We start from the raw sequence: 20932 nt of genomic DNA, 5'->3' as shown, positions 1-20932 counted from the left end.
ATGATTTATCTCTATGGGTTATGTGGCAAATTACAGCTCTGAACTAATTGTGGCTTCTTTTTTCAGGTGTGAAATGGAGCCTGTTAAATGTCGAGCAGTGATCCGGTTTTTGTATTTGAAAGAACGCACACCACAGGAGACTTTTGATGAAATGAAAGAAACTTATGGTGATAATGTCCCATCATATGACCTTGTAAAACGCTGGCATCATGAATTCAAACATGGCTGGAAGTCTGTGGAAACACCTCTCAGACCTGGTCGCCCCTCCCTTCTACCATTGATAAGGCATCTGTCTGTCAAGTTGAGGCTGCCATTTTGGAAGATCGGCGCATTACTATTCGCCAAATAGCCCAAGATGTCAAGATTAGTACAGGGTCTGTGGAAACTATCATTCATGACCATTTGCATATGCATAAGGTGTCTGCCAGATGGATTCCCAGGTTGATCACACCATTCCAGAAGCGAGAACGTGTCTAGTGCTCGAAGATAAATTTAGAAATATGCCAAGAAGATGAGTCAAAGTTTTTCAAAAGACTGATTACAAAGGATGAAACCTGGGTCCATCACTATGATCCAGAGACCAAAGCCCAGTCAATGCAGTGAAAGCACTTTGACTCACCACCACCACCACAAGGTCATGCTCCGTCTCCAGGACGGAGTAGTGATGACAGATTTCCTGGCAAAGTGTACCACAATTATAGGAGCCTATTATGCTTCACTTTTGAGGAAATTAAGGGAAGCTATCAAAATCGAGATGTGGGGCAAGATCAGCAAAGGTACCCTCCTCCTGCAGGACAATGCTCTGGTCCACAACTCGCATGTCGCCAGATCAGAAGCACGGGCGTTTGGTTATGAAATCCTCCCCCATCTTCCCTACTCTCCTGACCTTGCACCTCTTCCCAGCCATGAAGTTGTTTTTGAAAAGAAAGCATTTTCCAGATGATGCAGCCTTGATTTCTGAAGTCACGTCATAGTTGGACCAACCTGGGGTGTTCTACAAAAACGGTCACCAGAGCTGCATCAAACGATGGGAGAAATGCATAACTCTGGATGGTTCCTATGTAGAGAAAAACTGATAACTGTGCCAAGTTTTGTTGCTTTACTGCTAGGGGAAGTGTCAGGGGCATTACTTATTGCACGCCCCTCGTACATCCGTTTTTTTTTTTTTTTTTTTTTTTTTTGACACATATGATTGGCTGATTAAGCCATGAATACAGATACTTAGAGCCACCCATAACAGATGTCGAAAGGAACGCCACAAGCCTCACACTAAGGATATACTAGCTCCGACCACGGACACCCGTTCCGTACAGCAACTAAGATTACTCTAAACTGTAGCAAAGACCCCTCAGCTACTTCAAGCAAATATGTCCGTTTCGCAGGAAATATCAAAGACCAACCACTTCTTGAAGGCTAAAATATATTTAAGAATAAAAAACATTGGCCTTGTGTTACTATTGCTTGCTGGGGAGTGTCTTGGTTTGTCCGTGTCATAGTGACATTTCTGGAATGTATGTTATATCTTACACACGACAACCAGCTTCACAGGTGTTAAATGTGATAAGATGATAGACATATCCTCTTTAGGTTAACGGGGTAATATTTCGGTGGCTACGTCTTCTCTTAGTTTTCTGGGTAATTGCATCTAAAATCATCCAGAAAAAACATCTTTGACACTTTTACCTTTCAGATTTTTTCTAAACTTTCACCATATGTTGGTATCATAAAAACTAGGGAATCCTGAAAATTTGAGCTTTTAACTCTAAGCGGTTCCGGAAATATCACAATTTTGGTATTTTACGTCGCGTTGAGGCGCAAATTTGCGAAAGTATGAAATTACGTTTTTGGCCATAAATCCATCTCTAGACTAGGTAGAAACTTGAAAATTTGCATGGACAAGGTTTTCCACACGAGAAATCCAAAAATCATGTTTAAACCCTCTGAAAATGAACAGTTTCTGAGTTATTGAATTTTTAAGCCGAGATTTGGGTATTGGTCTAAGGTAACCCAAAAAAACATGTGGCACTATTAGAAATTTAATTTTTTTTTTGTTCCTAGACATTGTTGATAGTCTGAATTTTAATTTCTCCAAAAAAGGTGTCTGGTTCTTTCCTTGTTAGCTCACAATCGAACCTCAAAGATGGGCAGTTTTACGGGCCTCACTTCCAGACAGAGCAGTGTACAAAGAGTCACTTGACTTTTCCATAAACAGGAAATCCTGAATTTTATTTTGACTTCCTCTTCATTTAAGTGATATTGTTGCTTTCTGATGTTTGTTTTTTGTTGGATGCAAGTAGCAGGTAAGGCCAAGTAATTTAAAATCCCCACTCATGTTGACATTGGGGATGTTGCTCTTTCGACATACATAACGTGTGTGTACAATTCTTTCTGGTGGGTCAGATTGGTGCAGAAAGTAAACCTCAATGGAGGTGATGTTGATGTTCAGTTAATGCACCCCCATGGTCCACGTAAAACTCTAAACTAGCCTCGCAGTGCTGACCTGTATCCTGTTCCTTTCAAAAACATCATTTGTAGCATCCACATACCTAAAACAAACTCAAGTGGAAGGAGCTTTACTATTTCTGACGAGGATTACAATAAAACCGTGACAGCATATGTTGCCTTACACTCATAAGATGTTGTGTTGTGGTGATAGTTTTTGACTTTAATGGACTATCGTGCCAAAAAATCCTAACCATGTACCCACCCAGCATAGGTGCCGTTTCTTAGTATCCATATCCACCGCATTGATTACCAGAAAAACGGGCTTTTGTTCTTTCTTCACTAGTTCCCAATTAAACCTAAAAAATGGGTTAATCACAGGGGGCCGTGAGAATTTTTAGGAGTTCATAAATGCTACAAACACATTGTATCCTCACCACATGCAGTTTATTATTTGGGATTGTCCACTGTGATTGGACAGTTTTTGAGGTTCAATTGTGAACTATCCAGTTACTTGGCCTTACTTGCTACTTGCATCCAACAAAAAAACAAACAAAATAGTTTCAGCCAACTTAAAGAAACACCAGAAAGCAGCAATATCACTTAAATGAACAGGAAGTCAAAATAAAATTCAGGATTTTCTGTTTATGGTGAAATCAAGTGACTCCTTGTACACTGCTGTCTGGAAGTGAGGCCTGTAAAACTGCCCGTCTTTGAGGTTCGATTGTGAGCTCACGAGGAAAGAACCAAACACTTCAAATTTTTTTTTTTTTTTTTTTTACATGGGGGTCCTCATTTATCAGGACCCGGAGGCCACTCAGGGATAAGAGTTATTACGTGTACAGTAATCAATGAGATAGTATTGTAGTAATCATTAGTATTGGAGATTTGATAGAGTATCTTAAGGGGTTGGTTTGTCAGGAATTTGTTTATGTTGGATTTGATAAGTTGTAGTCAGGTGGGAAACAGGCAAACAGAAGAGTTCCACAATCGTGCACTTCTGAGAAAGAAACTTTGCTCATGGAATCTACGTTTGGATTTAGGCACAGATAAAGAGTGGGGAAAATTATTGACAGTAGTTTCAGTCAAACGGGTGTTTCTCGTGAAAGATTGGCGAGGGGGCGGGGACCAGAGATTGGAGCTCAGACGAGCACTTGCCATGGAAATAACGATAAAACAAAGATAGGCTCGCAACGTCTCTTCTGTGGGAGAGAGGCTGCAAGGAAGAGAAAAGGGCATCACCCACTAAGCCACAAAGTCTATTTTGTACTCTGTCAAGACAGGATAGGCTGTTTTTTAGTAGCTCCTGGCCAGATGTGGCAGCAGTACTCCATCCTTGGACGTACTTGGCTTTTATACAGATAGAGAATTGCATCAGTAGTGAGATATCTTCTGGAACGGTAGAAGGATCCCACCATCCTCCCAGCGTCTTTGGCAACAGACCTGATGTACGTGTTCCATTTAAGATCAGGAGTAAAGGTCAAACCCAGAAGCTTGTCAAAACATGGAGCCTCTCCAAGATGAGAGCCATCCATTTCAATTGATGCCACATGGGGATCAGAGCGTTGATGTGAAGATAGAAGCTTGGTTTTGGATGCATTAAATGATCAGCCACCTATTCCCCCACTGTACCACGCGCTCAAGATCAAAGGAGAGAGAATTAGAGAGGACTTTGTCATTTACGGCCTTTGATGTGTTGCCATAGATGGTAGTGTCATCAGCATAGATGTCAGCGAATGATTTAAGTATGAGAGTTGGGCCCAGGATGAACCTCTGAGGAACTTCAGCATTAATACTGTGGGCCTCTGATTTCTGCCCCTCAAACACTACTCTTATGAACCTATCAGAAAGAAATGATTTAATGATTGAGAAAACATTTCTAGTGATACTGTAGCTGGAAATCTTGTGAAGTAGGCGTTTAGGCCATACCTTATTGAAGGCCTTCGATATGTCAAGAGCAATTGCCCTGGAAAGGAAGCCTTTGTTAAGAGATTCATTAATCCTATGAGATATAACTGTTAGCATATCTGCTGTAGATCTTGCAGAGCAGAAACCATATTGCATGTCATTAAGAAGGTTGTTTCTGCTGAGGTGGTTGACTTTATTTAATATGGATTCCAACAACTTACTCATGACACACAGGAGACTTATTGGTCTGTACTGAGAGGGAGATGACTTTTCACCTGAATTCTTAAATACAGGGCATACTGATGAGGTTTTCCAGGATGTTGGAAAGCACTTCTCCTTAAGGCAATGCTTAAAGAGTTTTGTAAGTATGGGGACAAGTTCTGGTTGGAGCTTTTTCAACACTATAACTGGAATGCTGTCAGGGCCAGTTGCTTTACTGGAATCAAGGTTCTTGATTAGTTTAGCGACCTCATGCATAGATGTTGGATAGTGCGTTGTCTGTTATAGGAGGAAATACGGGGAGTTGATGGCCTGTCGCATAGGGTAGAATTAGCTGCAAAGTTCTTGGCAAATAGTCTGGCCTTGTCTGATGCTGACGAGATGACCTCAGGTCCATTGATGATAGTTGGGATAGAACGCACACTTCTGTTCAAGATCCTGTTTGCTATTTTCCAGAACTGGTTGGAACCAAGCCACTGCTCATGCTCAGCTATTTTGGATTTAACGGACTGAGCATGTTGCTCTCTTACATTTTTTATTACTCTTTTACAGTGGTTGCTGGTGTTCCTGAAAGTAGCTTTAGTCTCAGTGCATCTATTACGTTGGTAGTTATGGAAAAAGTGATTTCTGTGCGCGATGGCAGCAGCACATTCTGGGGAGAACCATGGCTGGCTGTTAGGTTTTTGTTGGAATTTTTTGGATGGTATGAATCTGTCTATGCCTACAATTAACCATTCGGTCAGGTCTGATACTATTTTTTAAACATGGTATGCAGAGGTAGATCAGATATGAATGTACGGAAGCTATCCCAGTCAGCCATAGTGTATATACGATATACAGTACGGTGGAGAGGTACGTCTGAAGACTTATTACATTTCATTTTTATCTTAACTGTTACAACGCAGTGGTCAGAGGATCCCAGAGGAGATAGAACGGAACATGAACATAGCTATAGGGAAGGTGCGGAAAAGGTCTAGTAGGCTTGCATATTGACTGGTAGTATCGGGCACACGAGTGGGTTCGTGAACAATCTGAGTGAGGTCATAGGCAATGGCAAAATCATCACAAAACCTCCCCTCATCATTAGTTTTATTTGAGTGGGTCAGCCATTCCACATTATGGACATTGAAATCACCGCAAATGTAAATGTTAGCCGAAGGATGAGCAGACAGGATGTGGTCAATTTTCTCAGATATGCTCTTAAAGATAGTAACCCCACTGTTGTGGGGGCGATAGAGGGCAAATATAAATGCAGCGGTGTAAGCTAGTGCAACCTGGAAGCACATATAAGGTAAATTAGTCTTCTCTGGAGATATCCCTACCACATGGAAAGCCATCTTTGATATAGGCACATATTCCATGCCTGTGGCGATCTTGGAGGTCAAATTTAGATGTTAAGTTAGAGTATCCTTTAATTATGAATTCGTCTAGGGAAGTGGTTGGCCCCATGCCAGTTTCACTTAGAAAGAATATGTCCGGTTTCGTCTCCTGTAATTGTTTCAACCTCTGGAAGGTTGAAACATGTAGACCCCCTGATGTTTGAGAAGGATACCTGGTAGTAGGGGTTCTAGATTTATTTATGTTTTTTTTTTATTTTATTTTATTTTTTAAGATTTGTCATGTTAAGATTTTGGGATTTGTGGAGCAGGTCGGTAGACTTGGTTGGAACAGGACAGAGGGAAAGTAAGAGAGAAAAAGGCAAGAATTTTTTTTTTTTTTTTTTTTTTTTAGCACATAAGGTAAAGCCGTAACAATTACCCACTAGTATGGCATTGAGAGGCCCTACCAGAAACTACTGTATGGTCCAGAATCCATTCACCAAATGGCAATACAGCAGCCCCAGTACTTTTCACCTGCTGATAGGAAAGCCTCCTTAGTGGTTAATCCAAGGTTCAGGTCCCTATCAAGCGGGTAACGTCAGCTCAGATGAAACGTTTACCTCCAGCACCCTTACTAGTGACATGACCACAAGGATAGACATAGAAACAAATTTTCCACATTTCAGGCTACTGTTTACAAAGTACTACCGACCTAGAAAGCAGCTTTTTCTTCACACCTTGTCAGAAAAATCACTCATTGGAAATGAGGATTGAAGGACAAAAAAGGAGAAGCGAGAGTCATTGGAGCTGCAGATAACACATCCACATGCATTATTTACTCTCCATTTAAAAAAAAAAAAAAAAAAAAGGTAAGGACTTATTAATATCTACTTAAAAGTCCATTGCCCCATTTCAAGCTTAAGATAGTACTTGTAGTCTCCCCTCCCATGTTAATGTATGGATACTTTTTGCCTTTATGTACCTCGAGCTAGGATATTCGACTATTCCAGTTCCACCCCATAATAAATATGCTATAATGGAACTTTTATCAAATTGGAAAGTCTGGTTATTTTTAACTCGTTTAAAAAATCTGGTTAAGAAGTAATACCTTCAGGGTTATATGTATTAACTTTAGACTAGCTAGAAGTAATGCATGATTTAGAAGAAAAAAAAAAAGAAGCCGCATGTTTTTGAGTTCAGATAATATGCAAATATAATTTGGGAAATGTTCAATTTCATGGGAGACTTTTTTTTTTTTTCTCTTCTTTTAAATATAAGAAAAAGTGTTGGTTAATAATAGTAGGGGTAGGCTATAGAAACAAAATTTTTCAAATAAATACCAAAAGTGGCTTATTACCTTCATTTATATGTAAATAGATGGGAACAAGTGATTTTTTCAAAACTGGTCAAAATTGGAGGGTCGCTGGCCCCAAACGTGATTTGACCGCGTCAACGCGTGAAAATGGCCCAAATTTCGCCCCCGAACACACTTAATCACTTATTGAAAGCCACAGGGTGCATGTTTTGACTATAAATGCATTTGTCTCATTAAATCTAACATTCCCATTGGCTATCCCACAAGTATAAGGTTTTTTAGGGTATCTCAGAGTCCAAAATGGGTCCAAATTACCCCAAAATTAGCCAAAAATGGTCGGAAATCACGGATTTTTCAAAATGCACCTCCCATGGGCCCAAAGACACCTCTACATGGCAGAAACTGTTGGGAAATGCTTGAAGCAGGCACTCTCCTAACTTTTGCACTGTTAATGAGGGGTATAAGGACCTTTAAAAGGGGCTAAATATGGCCGATTTAGCCAAAGAGAGTCAAAAAGTCCCTAAGAATCAACATAGGTTGTCAAAAAGGGGCTTAATTTGAGTTATAGATGGAAAATTACCAAATAAGGAAATGTTTTCTTTCTGTAACAATGCAATGGCATCTTTAAATAGACACGATAACATTGCATTGCATTAATTGTGAATTTGATTGGACTTTGCTTTCTTTTTCAGTTAGTAAAATGCAATGAACATGGCTGGTATAGCAGGGCAGATTGACGAAGATTATAATTACGACGATTGGACTTATCTTCTGCTTCTCTTCCAACAGAGGCTGAATGTGTTCAAGCTGTGCAACATCATGCTGCCAAATATGGTACCATGACACAGAAAAATCATATTCACCAGTTCTCCTTGCGATTACTACAATTGTGGCAGAAAGCCTTTGGAAGTGATGTTCGTTATGTTACAATACCTGGGATAAAACATAAACTTGATCGATCGCTAAAAATTTACGACTAAGATGTCTACAAAGCAAAGGGTTCCAGACGTGTGAATATGATTAAATGGAAACGAGAGCACCATGTCCTTCTCAATATACTTTCAAAAGATGTGAATCCTGATGAATTTGATGTACATGAACGAAGATTCTTTGTCGATCAAAAGTCTCTGTCGCAAATGGCTCATTGACACTTTCCACATCGATATGGAACATGAACGGTTTCTGGCAGAGCAAGAACTGAAGAGCAGAAGACATTGAAAATTCAATTTTTGTCGTGCAATGTCATTGGTGCATGGAACTTGACAAGACGAAAACCAGTATTTGTGCTAGAGAATAATGATGTGATTGACGAGCTCTTTAATGCATTATATTGATATTTTACTGTTGAATGATTTTAAAGTAATGTGAAGTGAAGCTGTGTCTTGAAATAACAAAATAATTCCTTTGCTAATTACTCCTACCTTTTATCAAGTTATTCAATATATTGGTTACAAATCGAGAAATAGCGAATCGAGGGCCATTTTCATTAATTTTGGGGTAACTCTGAGAACAATATGAATTCAGACTCTTCTTGGACAGCATTTTATTGACATTCAATGTTCAATTTACAATTAATTACTTTCTGAGAAGTTGATGTAGTAAAGTTACGATGTTTCTAAAAAGTATCATTGATGAATGAACTAATGATTCATATGTTATGTACCGTAAAGCGTAATTTTGTCATTTTTGGATTGTTTTGACCCTTTTTACATCCCCCAAAGATCTCTAAATACCCTAAATACAAATGGATAAGATAACAGGGTGGTTATTTCAGTCTTCCAACTGTAAAAAGCCATACAGGAGTGTTTATAGGAGCCCGATAAGATATAATACCTGCATTTTGGGGATTATCCGTGATTTTCGTTCATTTTTGGCTAATTTTTGGGTAAATTTGACCCATTTTGGACCCTTAAGATACCTTGAAAAGCCCTATATAGGTGGGATAGCCAGTGAGAATGTTAGATTTAATGATATAGAGCCATTTATGGTCAAAAATTGCACCCTGTGTGGCTTGGGAGGTGCATTTTGGAAAATCCGTGATTTCCGACCATTTTTGGCTAATTTTGGGGTAATTTGGACCCATTTTGGACTCTGAGATACCCTAAAAAGCCCTATACTTGTGGGATAGCCAATAGGAATGTTAGATTTAATGAGATAAATGCATTTGTAGTCAAAAAATGCACCCTGTGGCTTTCAATAAATGATTAAGTGTGTTCGGGGGCGAAATTTGGGCCATTTTCACGCGTTGACGCGGTCAAATCACGTTTGGGGCCAGCGACCCTCCAATTTTGACCCGTTTTGAAAAAATCACTTGTTCCCATCTATTTACATATAAATGAAGGTAATAAGCCACTTTTGGTATTTATTTGAAAAATTTTGTTTCTATAGCCTACCCCTAATAATAGTATATTTGACAAAAAAGATTTAGGAAAAAGATAAAAAGAAAACAAGACAAATATTCAGGATTCAAGTCAAACCCGGAAAAAGAAAAAAAAAAAAGGTAAAGCATGTTAGTGTTTTTAGATTAGTAGACTTCAAAAGTTACGAACAGAAAAGTTTCTTAGCTTTTGGGACCGCGGAGTTCGACTTAGTTTGGAGTTCATAGCCAATACCCAAATCTCTGTTTAAAAGTTCAATAATTCAGAAACTGTTCATTTTCAGAGGTCTTAAACATGATTTTTGGATTCCGCGTGTGGAAAACCTTGTCCATGCAAATTTTCAAGGTTCTCCCTAGTCTAGAGATGGATTTATGGCCAAAAACATAATTTCATACTTTCGCAAATTTGCGCCTCAACGCGATACACATAAAATACCAAAATTGCGATATTTCCGAAAACGCTTTTGAGTTAAAAGCTCAAATTTTCAGGATTCCCTCATTTTTATGATACCAACATATGGTGAAAGTTTGGAAAAAAAATCTGTGAGGTAAGGGTGTCATGGTCTGGATGATTTGAGATGGAATTACCCTTCTGTTAACGTCATTACTGGCAGGACCACTGTGTTGAAATTGAACACTTATATAAAATATACGACGGACACATTTTTTTTCTAAAAATAGACATTTACTTATTTAAAGGAGTTTTTTTTAACTCTGGACCGCTTCTTGACAAAGTTGTGATTTAAACTTTTTACATCCACTGTGAGCAGAGTCCAAACTTTAGCTCTGAGAGTTGAAGCATGCTACCTGTTGCTTTCGAGATCCCGATTTCAACTATTACCCTAATTGTGCAAGATTTTATAAACATCTGTTAATCTTCCTAAGGATAAGAAAATATGTGCAGAAGGTTTTTACATGTCAGAAGCTCCTAAGCGCCCCAAAAAGGGCTATTTATCATTATGTCGCAGCCTTGTTTTTTTTTTTTTTTTTTTAATTTAAAATATTAAATTATTATTGGTCCCCAACAAAGGAGGGATTGGACCTAGTAATTCACTCCTGTTCGTCAATTTGCACTTTTCTCAACCCTGCTTGGATCTTTAAAAAAATTTTGCACAAACATTAGTCATGGTGAAAGTAAATTTTTGCCAGAACGAATTTTCTGGGATAACTTTTGTTGCTCCTCTAGAGGCCATTGTAAGGGTAAAATTGCCACCAAATCGTTCATCTGTTCAATTTTTTTCACACTTGTCTCAAAAACCATGCGTTGGATTTTTTTTTTTTAATTTGCTCAAACATTAGTCATGGTGAAAGTAAATTTTTCATGCATACTTGGCTTGCTTAAATTTAAAAACAGTAATTGCATTAGTTAAAAGAAAAATATTTCTTCTATATATTTTCAGAAAATCATGAGATGAACTGCATAAACGAACCAGTGACTTTGGAAGGACTATATGAGATAACAGTATCAGCAGTAACCAATCAAGATGTCACCCTAAGCCTGTACAAGATAAGTCCAGGAAGGCGTGAAAAAATAGTTGATGCTTCTAAGCAAGATTCGAATTCTACTAAAACCATGCATGAAATTGATAAAAAAAAAGTTCACATGAAGAAGGGAGAATATTTAAAACTATTTTATGAACAGGGTTCCTCGGAAAACATAACTGTTTCCATTGGAGCATATATTGTGGCTAATCTAGCACCTTCGCAAATACCTTCAAACACTACTGAGGCATTGCCACCAAACAATATATCAGCAAGTCAACCTCAATTAAATGATGTATTGCAGGCATTTTTATTATTACTTTATGCATTTTTTTTTCTTATTTCATGTTGATGAGATGAATTTCTAGGATTATATTTATGTATATATTTGACTAGGATTATATTATTGTATGTATTTGACTAGGATTATATTATTGTATATCATCCGACGAGGCGCCAAGTTTGAATTCGTGTTACCACCATAAGCATGGCACATGCGGTACTAGGTCCTACGGAGCCCATCCCGCTAAGTTAGACAAATAAAAAGTAAAGAGATTCTTGACTGGTGGTACAAATGAGATCCTGTCCCCCAATTTTTTTTTGGCACTAGAGAACCTTCCGAGGCTACCCCCCCCCCCCCAATCTTTTTGTTTTATCACCCCCTGGTCAACCCTTACTTGAAGGTCGCCGCCTACCCCCACCCCCATCTTCTCCCCTTTTTTGTTTTTGACAATTATTTATTTTTCCTCCCTACACCTGGTAAGAATCCTTCCCAATCCCCACTAGGTATCTTCCTGCTTGTTTTCGGTGCCCTGGAAAACAGTAGGTGATCTAACTTTCTAGATTAGCTCAGGGAGAGACCTTACTAACAATGCACTATGCAATTTTATTTTTTGCATATTTTTCTAGATTCCCCACTCCCCAACACGAACCGTTTTTCTTCCAAAATTCAAGAACTTTTTATTTTCCAATGAATTGAACTTTTTTCACATGCACACACACAATTTTAATTTAAAAAAAAAAAATTTTTTTTTTTACACACACACACACACACACACACACACACACACACACACACAAAATAATTGCAAATATATTCTTTTTTGCAAAAACGCTGGGGTTTTCATTAGTTAGTTTAGAGTCCACAGTGAATGAGGTATTGTGGGTAAATGTTGCCAGTCAAGAGTAAAGTCGCCAAAGACTCCATTTTCACTGTAGTAACAAATACCCTGCAACACTCCCCCACCCAGATCTTAAAGGGCCTTGTGCCTAAATTTGTTTTGTAAATTTGAATTTTGCTTTTAATTCATTTTAATTTTACATTGAATTATTTTGATTGGAATTTTCATTTTCACGAAATAAATTATATATAGATTTCATTTGTTTGTTTTCATTATTCTTGAAACGGCTATAAAGAATCTTTGACTGCTTCGAATTCAAACTTAAGCCACACTTTTCGAAACAAAAAAGCTCCCACCCCCTTAAAAAAAAAAAAAAAAGCAAATCGAAAATTTATTTACGAAAAAAAAAAAAAAAGTGCCTTTACCAAAAAAAACACAAGCCATGCACACATTAATGTTTATAAACTTTTTTTTTTTCATGGTCATAAAATCATAAGTAGTTTTAAAACAGTGGGCAAAATAGTTTCCATATTACCTTTTCCCTTCATTCGCGTTTCAGGTTTGAACCTGCCTACTTGGCTATTTTTTAACACGGGCACGCGCCGGAAACAAGAGTTGTTTTTATTTATTTATTTTTTTTTTTTTGGGGGGGGGGGGTTCTTTCCATCGCATGGGCAACAAAATGTGCTGAATATCCGAAGAATAGTTTCTTTTGGTATCCCTTCTGCCGAAATATCTGGAGAAGGTATCACGCACATTTTTGGGGGAGGGGGGGGGCGATTACATTTACATGTTTTTTACCAGTTCTTTTATTTTTTAAATTGTTGTGGGGAGGGGGATCAATGTTACCCATGATGAAAATGATTAATATCCTTAGTATAGCAGGTGTGTTGCAAACAGAACTTCATGACAACCTGGGCAATGCCGGGTGCCCATATTAATATACAATAAAAATTAACAAAATTATACAGGTAAAAATAATTCTTTATTTGCATTTTTAATAACAAAATTAAGAAAATGAAATATTTTATCTTATTTGGAATTTTATTAGAAACAAGCAGGTGTTGCCCGCTCGTAAAATACGCTTAAATATATATATATATATATATATATATATATATATATATATATATTTTTTTTTTTTTTTTTTTTTTTTTTTACAAAGGTGTCACCACTTATCAAGGCCCAGAGGCCACTCGAGGATAAAGGTTAATAGGTATACATTAGTCATTGTGATTTTAGCATAGTAAACAGTGGGAATTTTGTAACTTGAATTACTTAGGGGGACGATTCAATTAGAACTTGTTCACATTGGACTTTTTCTTTTTTTTTTTTTTTTCATGGGTATCAACTCATTATCAAGGCCAAGAGGCCACTCAAGGTTAAGAGTGTACAGTAGAAATTGGACAATATAATAATCATTAGTAATGAAAATTTGTTAAATTTGGTAACTTATATGGAACGGCTCATCAAGAACTTATTTACGTTAGACTTGAAGACAACTAATATATTTTAATTTATGCACATTATGTATTATAGAGAATTCTCTATCAATTATTATACTGAGTCTAATATATAGTAGTGAGATCAAAACTAAAAAATATGACTTGGGTGTCATCAGCTAGAATAGAAACCAAAACCTACAACTCTCCACCCTCATCCCTTAGCCCCTGAACCATGCCTATATGCACACATACACACACACATAGAGGTGTACCGATTAATTGGTAATCAGCAAATTTGCCCATTAATCGGCCGATTACTTTTTCTTTCCTTTAAAATTTAAATCATTTCATCACTGCCAAGTGACTCATCAGATAACTTTGACACATTAACTACTAATTTAACGTAACATTTAAGTGTTTGGTCACTATTGTTTTGTTTTTGTTTTTTTGCTTTTATTAACTAAAATGCAAAGTACAATTTCCAATTCTTAAATGAATATACTTAAATAATTAGATAAGAAATTACAAACCAAGTACAAAGTGTAATTCTTTAAGTGAATAACTATAAGCTTGAAGTTTTGCACCTGTTACTCCACTTCCTCTTCTATTCTTGCTAATTGCCTCCTTTGCTCTCATAGTCTCGTCAGTATTTAAAGTAGAATACTTTTAAGTTGTAATGTAGAAACAGTTTCTCTATTCTCAGGACACAGCCTGTTCCTCATAGGTTCATATACACAATTACCTGTACTAAAGAGCCTCTCACTCTCCACAAACGAACGTGTTGTGCTTAAATATTTAGAAACCAGTTTACTTAGCAGTGGTAAGGTGTCTTCTTCCACCACTGAAATGGATCATCACCTCTTGTGAGTAGTTGTAAAACTAAGTAATGGTCAAGTTCTTTTGTTCACTTAACCATAAGTTGAGTTAAAATTGTGATTCTTGTATTTCTGTTGCAGTCTCCAAGTTTAACTCAGCTTCTACCTGCTCTAAGTTTTGATTTGTTAATATAGGCTTAATCAAAGTTAATTCATCAAACTTTAAAGATATACAATTTAACTTTTACTGTGATCTTCTTGACCCTCAACAGAGCTTGAAGTGTATCCTGCTTCATTATCATCAGTAGAAAGTGTGAGACTAACCGTAGCCCTCGGCGCAAGAGGGTCCGTGTGTGCCTGGCGTGTGGGGTGGTGGCTGATCCTGTGGTCGGGGCAGCGGAAGAAAGAGTTTCAAGATGGCGCCTGCCTGCTTTTATTAGAGACGGAATCTCGCAGGATCGCGCAAGATCTCGCGGGGATGCAAATTAGCTAGGCCATCTTGAGTAATAAAAATCGGTCCATTGGAGGTGCGAGGCAGTCGGGTTCTGACGTTCGTGGCGATCAGTACAGTGACCGTTGGGTTCCGTTTCTATTCGTGCAGTCAGCTGAGCTTTGTTAGTTGCCTTCGCGCCGTGGCTGTCATTGTTTGTTGGTTTGCTGTGTGTTGCCGTGGTTCTTCAGTGAAACGCTTCGTCGCCCACGACGAGTCTCACCGTCTCCTACACAAGATACTCTTACAAGCTATTTCGGCCTCCCCACTCCGAACTTGGTTTTCTTTTCTTCAATGGCGGATAGGTTCGATCTAAAGTTGATACCGGAATTCGACGGATCCGACCCGGTACTCAGCTGGGTTGAGAAGGTCGAGTTACATTGTCAGTTGTCCGGCGTGAAAAATGTTGAGCGCGTGATTCCTCTGCGGCTGACCGGCGGGGCCTTCGCTGTATATCAGCAACTCAGCGCTGAGGAGAAGTGTGACTACTCGAGTATCAAGGCGGCGTTGTACAGGGCGTTTGCCACTGACCCCGCCACTGCATGGGAGCAGTTTGAGACGAGGTCTATACGCTTGGGCGAAACTGTGGACGTGTATCTCGCCGAACTTAAGAAGCTGACGGTGTTGTTCGGCGGTCTTCCCGAGAGGGCCCTAGCCTACAAATTCCTGTCAGGACTCCCCACTGGAGCAAAGCAGCTCCTGCGAGCAACCTCTACCATGTCCTCACTACCGCTGAGTGACCTAGTGGACAGAGCCAGGACAATAATGAAGGATAACTCGACAGTGCAGGAACCGGTAGTCGCCGTCGCACAGGCCCCACCAAGTGGCGAAGGACCGTCTCAGGGACCCAGCCCGCAAGGTGATGTCATCTGCTACAGATGCAACGGGCGGGGCCACATGGCAAGAAATTGTAGAAGGCGGTCGACGGCTGTTCGTTGCTACCGCTGTAACAAGACTGGGCACATGGCCCGAGACTGTGCGGGAAACGGGGACGGGGACAAGGTGCCAGTGCCGACCTCTTCCCCGAACAGAAAATAAACAAGGCACTCCCTTTCATTCAGGTCCGAGTTAATGACACGTTATGTTCAGCCCTCCTTGATTCCGGTTGCTCCCGCACCATAGTGTGTGCGGACTTCTGTCGGGCGTGGAAAAAGAAGAACGTCAGGATAACTACCATCACTGGAAAAATACGAATGTGTTGCGGCGTGGGTGTGGTACACATTCGCACAAGAACTGGGAACTCGGCCAACGTCGAAGCGCTGGTGACACGCGAAAAGCCGCTGAGTTTCGACCTGTTGCTAGGCTACGATGCCATCAAAGCCCTGGGCGGCGTGCGCATAACGCGCGCTGGCGTTGTAGAGTTTCAGGATAGGCCCCCGGTGTGCACAGCACTAAGAGTCGACCAGCCGGACTTCAGTGCGGAATTCGACGACCAACAGAAGGCGTGGACCGCCACTTGGAGGTGGTCAGAAGACAAGGAACCGGCCAAACTACAAAACAAAGTGGCAGAGTACCGTATGCCCGACCAGATAAGGCCTGCATACGAAAGCGAGCTCCGTGAATGGATTAAGAACGGTTGGCTGATTCCATACCCCTACGACAAACTTGGACCCCCCAAGGGCCTGATACCGCTGATGGCAGTTGCCCAACCTAACAAGTCAAAGGTGAGGCCGGTAATGGACTACCGTGAGTTGAATGCGCACATTGATGCGTTCACAGCGGACGCCGACGTCTGTGCCAGCAAGCTGCGAGAGTGGCGCCGGCAGGGGTCCAATGTGTCCCTACTGGACTTGAGAAAAGCATACTTGCAGGTCCGGATCGGCGAGGCGATGTGGCCTTTCCAGACAGTGATGTTTTCCGGAAAGAGATACTGTCTTACGCGACTCGGATTTGGGCTAAACGTAGCACCCCAGATAATGAAGGCTATCGTCAATGCCGTGTTGTCACAAGAAGAATGGATCAGAAAGGGAACATCGGCGTATATTGACGATATATACGTGAACGAAGATATCGTGTCCTCTTCACGCGTAAGATCCAAACTTGCCGAGTTTGGTCTAAACTGCAAGGACTCTGAGCGGCTTGAGGATGGTGCCCGCGTATTGGGCTTGAGCGTTCAAGAGGAGCGAGGGATCCTGAAGTGGAGGCGTGGAACCGCAGTTCCCGACGTACCCGACGTTTACACAAGACGTGCCGTTGTTCTCCCTGTGCGGGAAACTTGTGGGGCACCTTCCAGTATGCGGATGGGTTCGTGCAGCGACAGGCGTCATAAAAAGGAGGGCAAATGCGGTCAGCAAAGGCTGGGACGATGAGATAACCGACGAACTATTGGTTCGAATGTTAAAGGAGACCGTCGCTAGTGTGAAAAAGAATGACCCCGCCACAGGGGACTGGTGCGTGCAGGGAGACGAACTGAGCGTGTGGGTGGACGCAAGTTCTCTAGCGATTGGTGTAGTTTTGGAGAAAGATGGGACCGTAGTTGAGGATGCCTGCTGGCTGCGACCGGCGAATGATGCTGCCCATATCAACCTGGCAGAACTCGACGCTGTAATAAAGGGCATTAACCTGGCACTTCAATGGGAAGTGAAGAAACTGCGTGTGCACACTGACTCACTTTGCGTGCACCACTGGGTGTCGGACACACTCACGAGCAAGGCCAGGGCACGCACCAAGGCAGCCAGCGAAATGCTGATAAGACGGAGGCTCGAGACTGTGAAAAAACTGGTGACGGAGTACAACCTGTCCGTAGACGTAGTGCTCGTCACCTCGGACTACAACCTCGCCGACAAGCTCACTCGGGTACCACGGAGATGGTATGAGGCTATGAAGAAAGAAGCTAAGCCATTGCCTCTATGTGCTGCCTCCGTCGGGGAGGACGAAATCAGGAAGATACATCACGACAGTGGGCACCCCGGAGTGCAACGGACCTACTACTTTGTGAAGTTGGCTAGACCATCAATACCAAAAAGCGCAGTAAGAGCAGTGGTCAGGGAGTGCCAAACGTGCCAGTCCATCGACCCCGCCCCAGCCAGATGGCGGAAAGGACAGCTGGGAGTGGACGCGACTTGGAGTCGGTTGGGTATGGATATAACCCACTACGGCAGCCAACACTTCCTCACGCTGATAGACTGCGGGCCAACGAGGTTCGCGATTTGGCGCCAATTGGCAAGGCAGGATTCCACCAGTGTCATCCACGAATTGGAATCCATATTCTACGAAAGGGGGCCGCCTGAGGAGATCCTCACGGATAACGACACGGCGTTCTGCAGCAGGGAATTTAGGCATTTTATGGACAACTGGGGGATCCGTCTTCGACACCGATGCGCGTATGTGCCGAGCGGCAACGGCATAGCGGAGCGATGCCACCGAACCGTTAAGAGGATCGCGGCCAGGAAGAAGTGTACGATCGCAGAGGCGGTTTACAGATACAACACAACGCCTAAGGACACCGTGACTGGCGGCAGTGCGCCCGCTGATGCGATTCATCACTACCACGTGCGCGTCAAGGACGTTGAAGTGTGTCTACCCGACCAACGAGAACCCCAGGGGACGTACCAAGTGGGAGACACCGTCTGGGTGAAGCCACCCGGCGGCTGGTGCACCAGCAGCTTTTGGAGGGGGCGGGTCACCGGCGTCATCAGTGAACAGGCCATACTAGTCGATGATACTCCGCGCCACGTAAGGGATGTCCGGCCCGCTCTAAGCGCTGACCAATCGGCAAGCAGTGGAAGTAGCGAGTCATCCGACGATGAGCGATGGATCCAACCCGTGCCCCACGAACCTGGTGACTCAACTGCGAGCAGTGGAAGGAGCGAGTCATCCGACGATGAGCGATGGATCCAACCTGTGCCCCATGGACCTGATGACTCAACTGCGAGCTCTAATGCTGATGCTGATGCTTCCGATGCCACTTCTGAGAGCTCCGATGAGGAAGTCCCGGCAATACCCCTCCGCAGGAGTGCTCGAATCAAACGGCCACGTCCGCCGTGTCACGTATGTGATCTGGAGACCAGGGGGGAGTGTGAGACTAACCGTAGCCCTCGGCGCAAGAGGGTCCGTGTGTGCCTGGCGTGTGGAGTGGTGGCTGATCCTGTGGTCGGGGCAGCGGAAGAAAGAGTTTCAAGATGGCGCCTGCCTGCTTTTATTAGAGACGGAATCTCGCAGGATCGCGCGAGATCTCGCGGGGATGCAAATTAGCTAGGCCATCTTGAGTAATAAAAATCGGTCCATTGGAGGTGCGAGGCAGTCGGGTTCTGACGTTCGTGGCGATCAGTACAGTGACCGTTGGGTTCCGTTTCTATTCGTGCAGTCAGCTGAACTTTGTTAGTTGCCTTCGCGCCGTGGCTGTCATTGTTTGTTGGTTTGCTGTGTGTTGCCGTGGTTCTTCAGTGAAACGCTTCGTCGCCCACGACGAGTCTCACCGTCTCCTACACAAGATACTCTTACAGAAAGTAAATGTAAAATCCAATTTTTAGTGTTTTCCATGTCATCCTTTCGAAATTTACATTTGAATGTTGGATCTATGAAAGTAGACACTAGTTTTTATATTTAGATAGGACTAGCGGGGCTACCCGGCGTTGCGCGGGACTGTATACACAATGAAAAAATTGAATTTGGTTTTGTAATATATTTATTATTCTTATGAGAGAGCAATTTTGTATGTTTATGTATCATTTGCTATTTTGAGCAAAAGAATATTTTACCTACATAAGACGGGTATTACACATATGAAATAATTGTATCTTACCTAAGGTAGGTAATTTACAGCATGTATATACAAGGACAGGTAATATGCAACACATTTATCTCATCAAATTCCAAGCGATGCCAGGTATTTTGCTAATATATATTCTAACCTATTTCATTCAATCTCGGGTAATGCTGGGTGTTTTGCTAGTATATATCTCAATCAATCTCATGAAATCCTGGGTGACGCAAGGTATTCTGTTAGTATATATTTCAATCAATCTAGTTCAATCCAAGGAAACGCCAAGTATTCTGCTAGTATATATTTGCATCTATCTCATTACATCCCAGCTGACAATGTATTCTGCTTGCATACATCTGCATGTATCTCATTGAATACAGGGTGACTCCTGGTAATCTGTAAGTATATATGTTGACGTATCTTGTTGAATCCCATAATTCTTGGATTGTTACACATTTTGACAATTTAATCCACATTATCGCTCACCTGTCTAAAATAATAACGTTAAGACATTGTCTTGGTTGGTTTTTCATTACAAACACATCATCCAAATAACTCACATTTAATCATTTTTCATAATTTTTGATATGTTACTAATTTCAACAACCATGTCACATGATTTAACTAACATTATCGCCGCCACTCTTACTAAAATAAAAACTTTGATACATAGGCTATGGTATGTTACTAATTTCTGCTATCATTTTTCATGAGTAAATCCACATTATCGCCCCCTTCTATCACTAAAATAATAACTTTTAGACATTGTATGGCTGATTATTTCATTACAAACCCACCAACAAAGTAACTCACATTATATAATTTTTCATAATTCTTGGATATGTTACTAATTTCAAGGATTATTTTTAATGAAGTAAATAATCTAGACGATCTGAAAATCACCCCTGCTCAGGTCCATGCTATCATAAAAAACCTTGACACTTCCAAAGCATGTGGACCCGACCTCATCCCAGCTGTGCTATTAAAAAAGTGCTCAGCAGAAGTAGCTCCAGTTCTCTCCAAACTCTACAACAAATGCCTTAATGAATCTTGTTTTCCGAGCTGTTGGAAAACTGCTTCTGTAGTACCAGTATTCAAGAATTCTGGCGAAAGAACTGACCCATTAAATTATCGCCCAATTAGCCTCCTCCCACTTTTTGCCAAAATATTTGAGACCTTAATTAACCATGCTCTAGTCCAGCACCTTACAGATGCTAAACTTCTGACCGACCATCAATATGGATTTAGACAAGCCCGTTCCACGGCAGACATCCTCACTGTAATCTCTGAACGC

The 20932-nt window shown here is 41.2% G+C and overlaps 2 protein-coding genes across 2 annotated transcripts in view; one reads left to right on the top strand and one right to left on the bottom strand.

The window, feature by feature from the left end:
- LOC145288513 (uncharacterized) overlaps positions 1-12441 on the top strand; it is a 33563-nt gene extending 21122 nt beyond the window's left edge. Inside the window, exon 5 of the mRNA XM_080136334.1 lies at positions 10981-12441. Within this exon, the coding sequence (XP_079992460.1) occupies positions 10981-11414 (434 nt within the window). The 3' untranslated portion in view covers positions 11415-12441. The remainder of the gene's footprint in view (positions 1-10980) is intronic.
- The window catches only part of LOC145288497 (serine/threonine-protein kinase TBK1-like), a 154029-nt gene that overhangs the window by 103748 nt on the left and 29349 nt on the right, over positions 1-20932 (bottom strand). The gene's annotated exons all lie outside the window — the stretch shown is intronic.

Source organism: Euprymna scolopes, chromosome 2, assembly GCF_053919585.1.
Source record: "Euprymna scolopes isolate OS-2025 chromosome 2, ASM5391958v1, whole genome shotgun sequence".
Taxonomy (NCBI): domain Eukaryota; kingdom Metazoa; phylum Mollusca; class Cephalopoda; order Sepiida; family Sepiolidae; genus Euprymna; species Euprymna scolopes.
The sequence above is the reverse complement of the archived record's forward strand: the minus strand, read 5'-3'. Positions and strand labels throughout refer to the sequence as shown.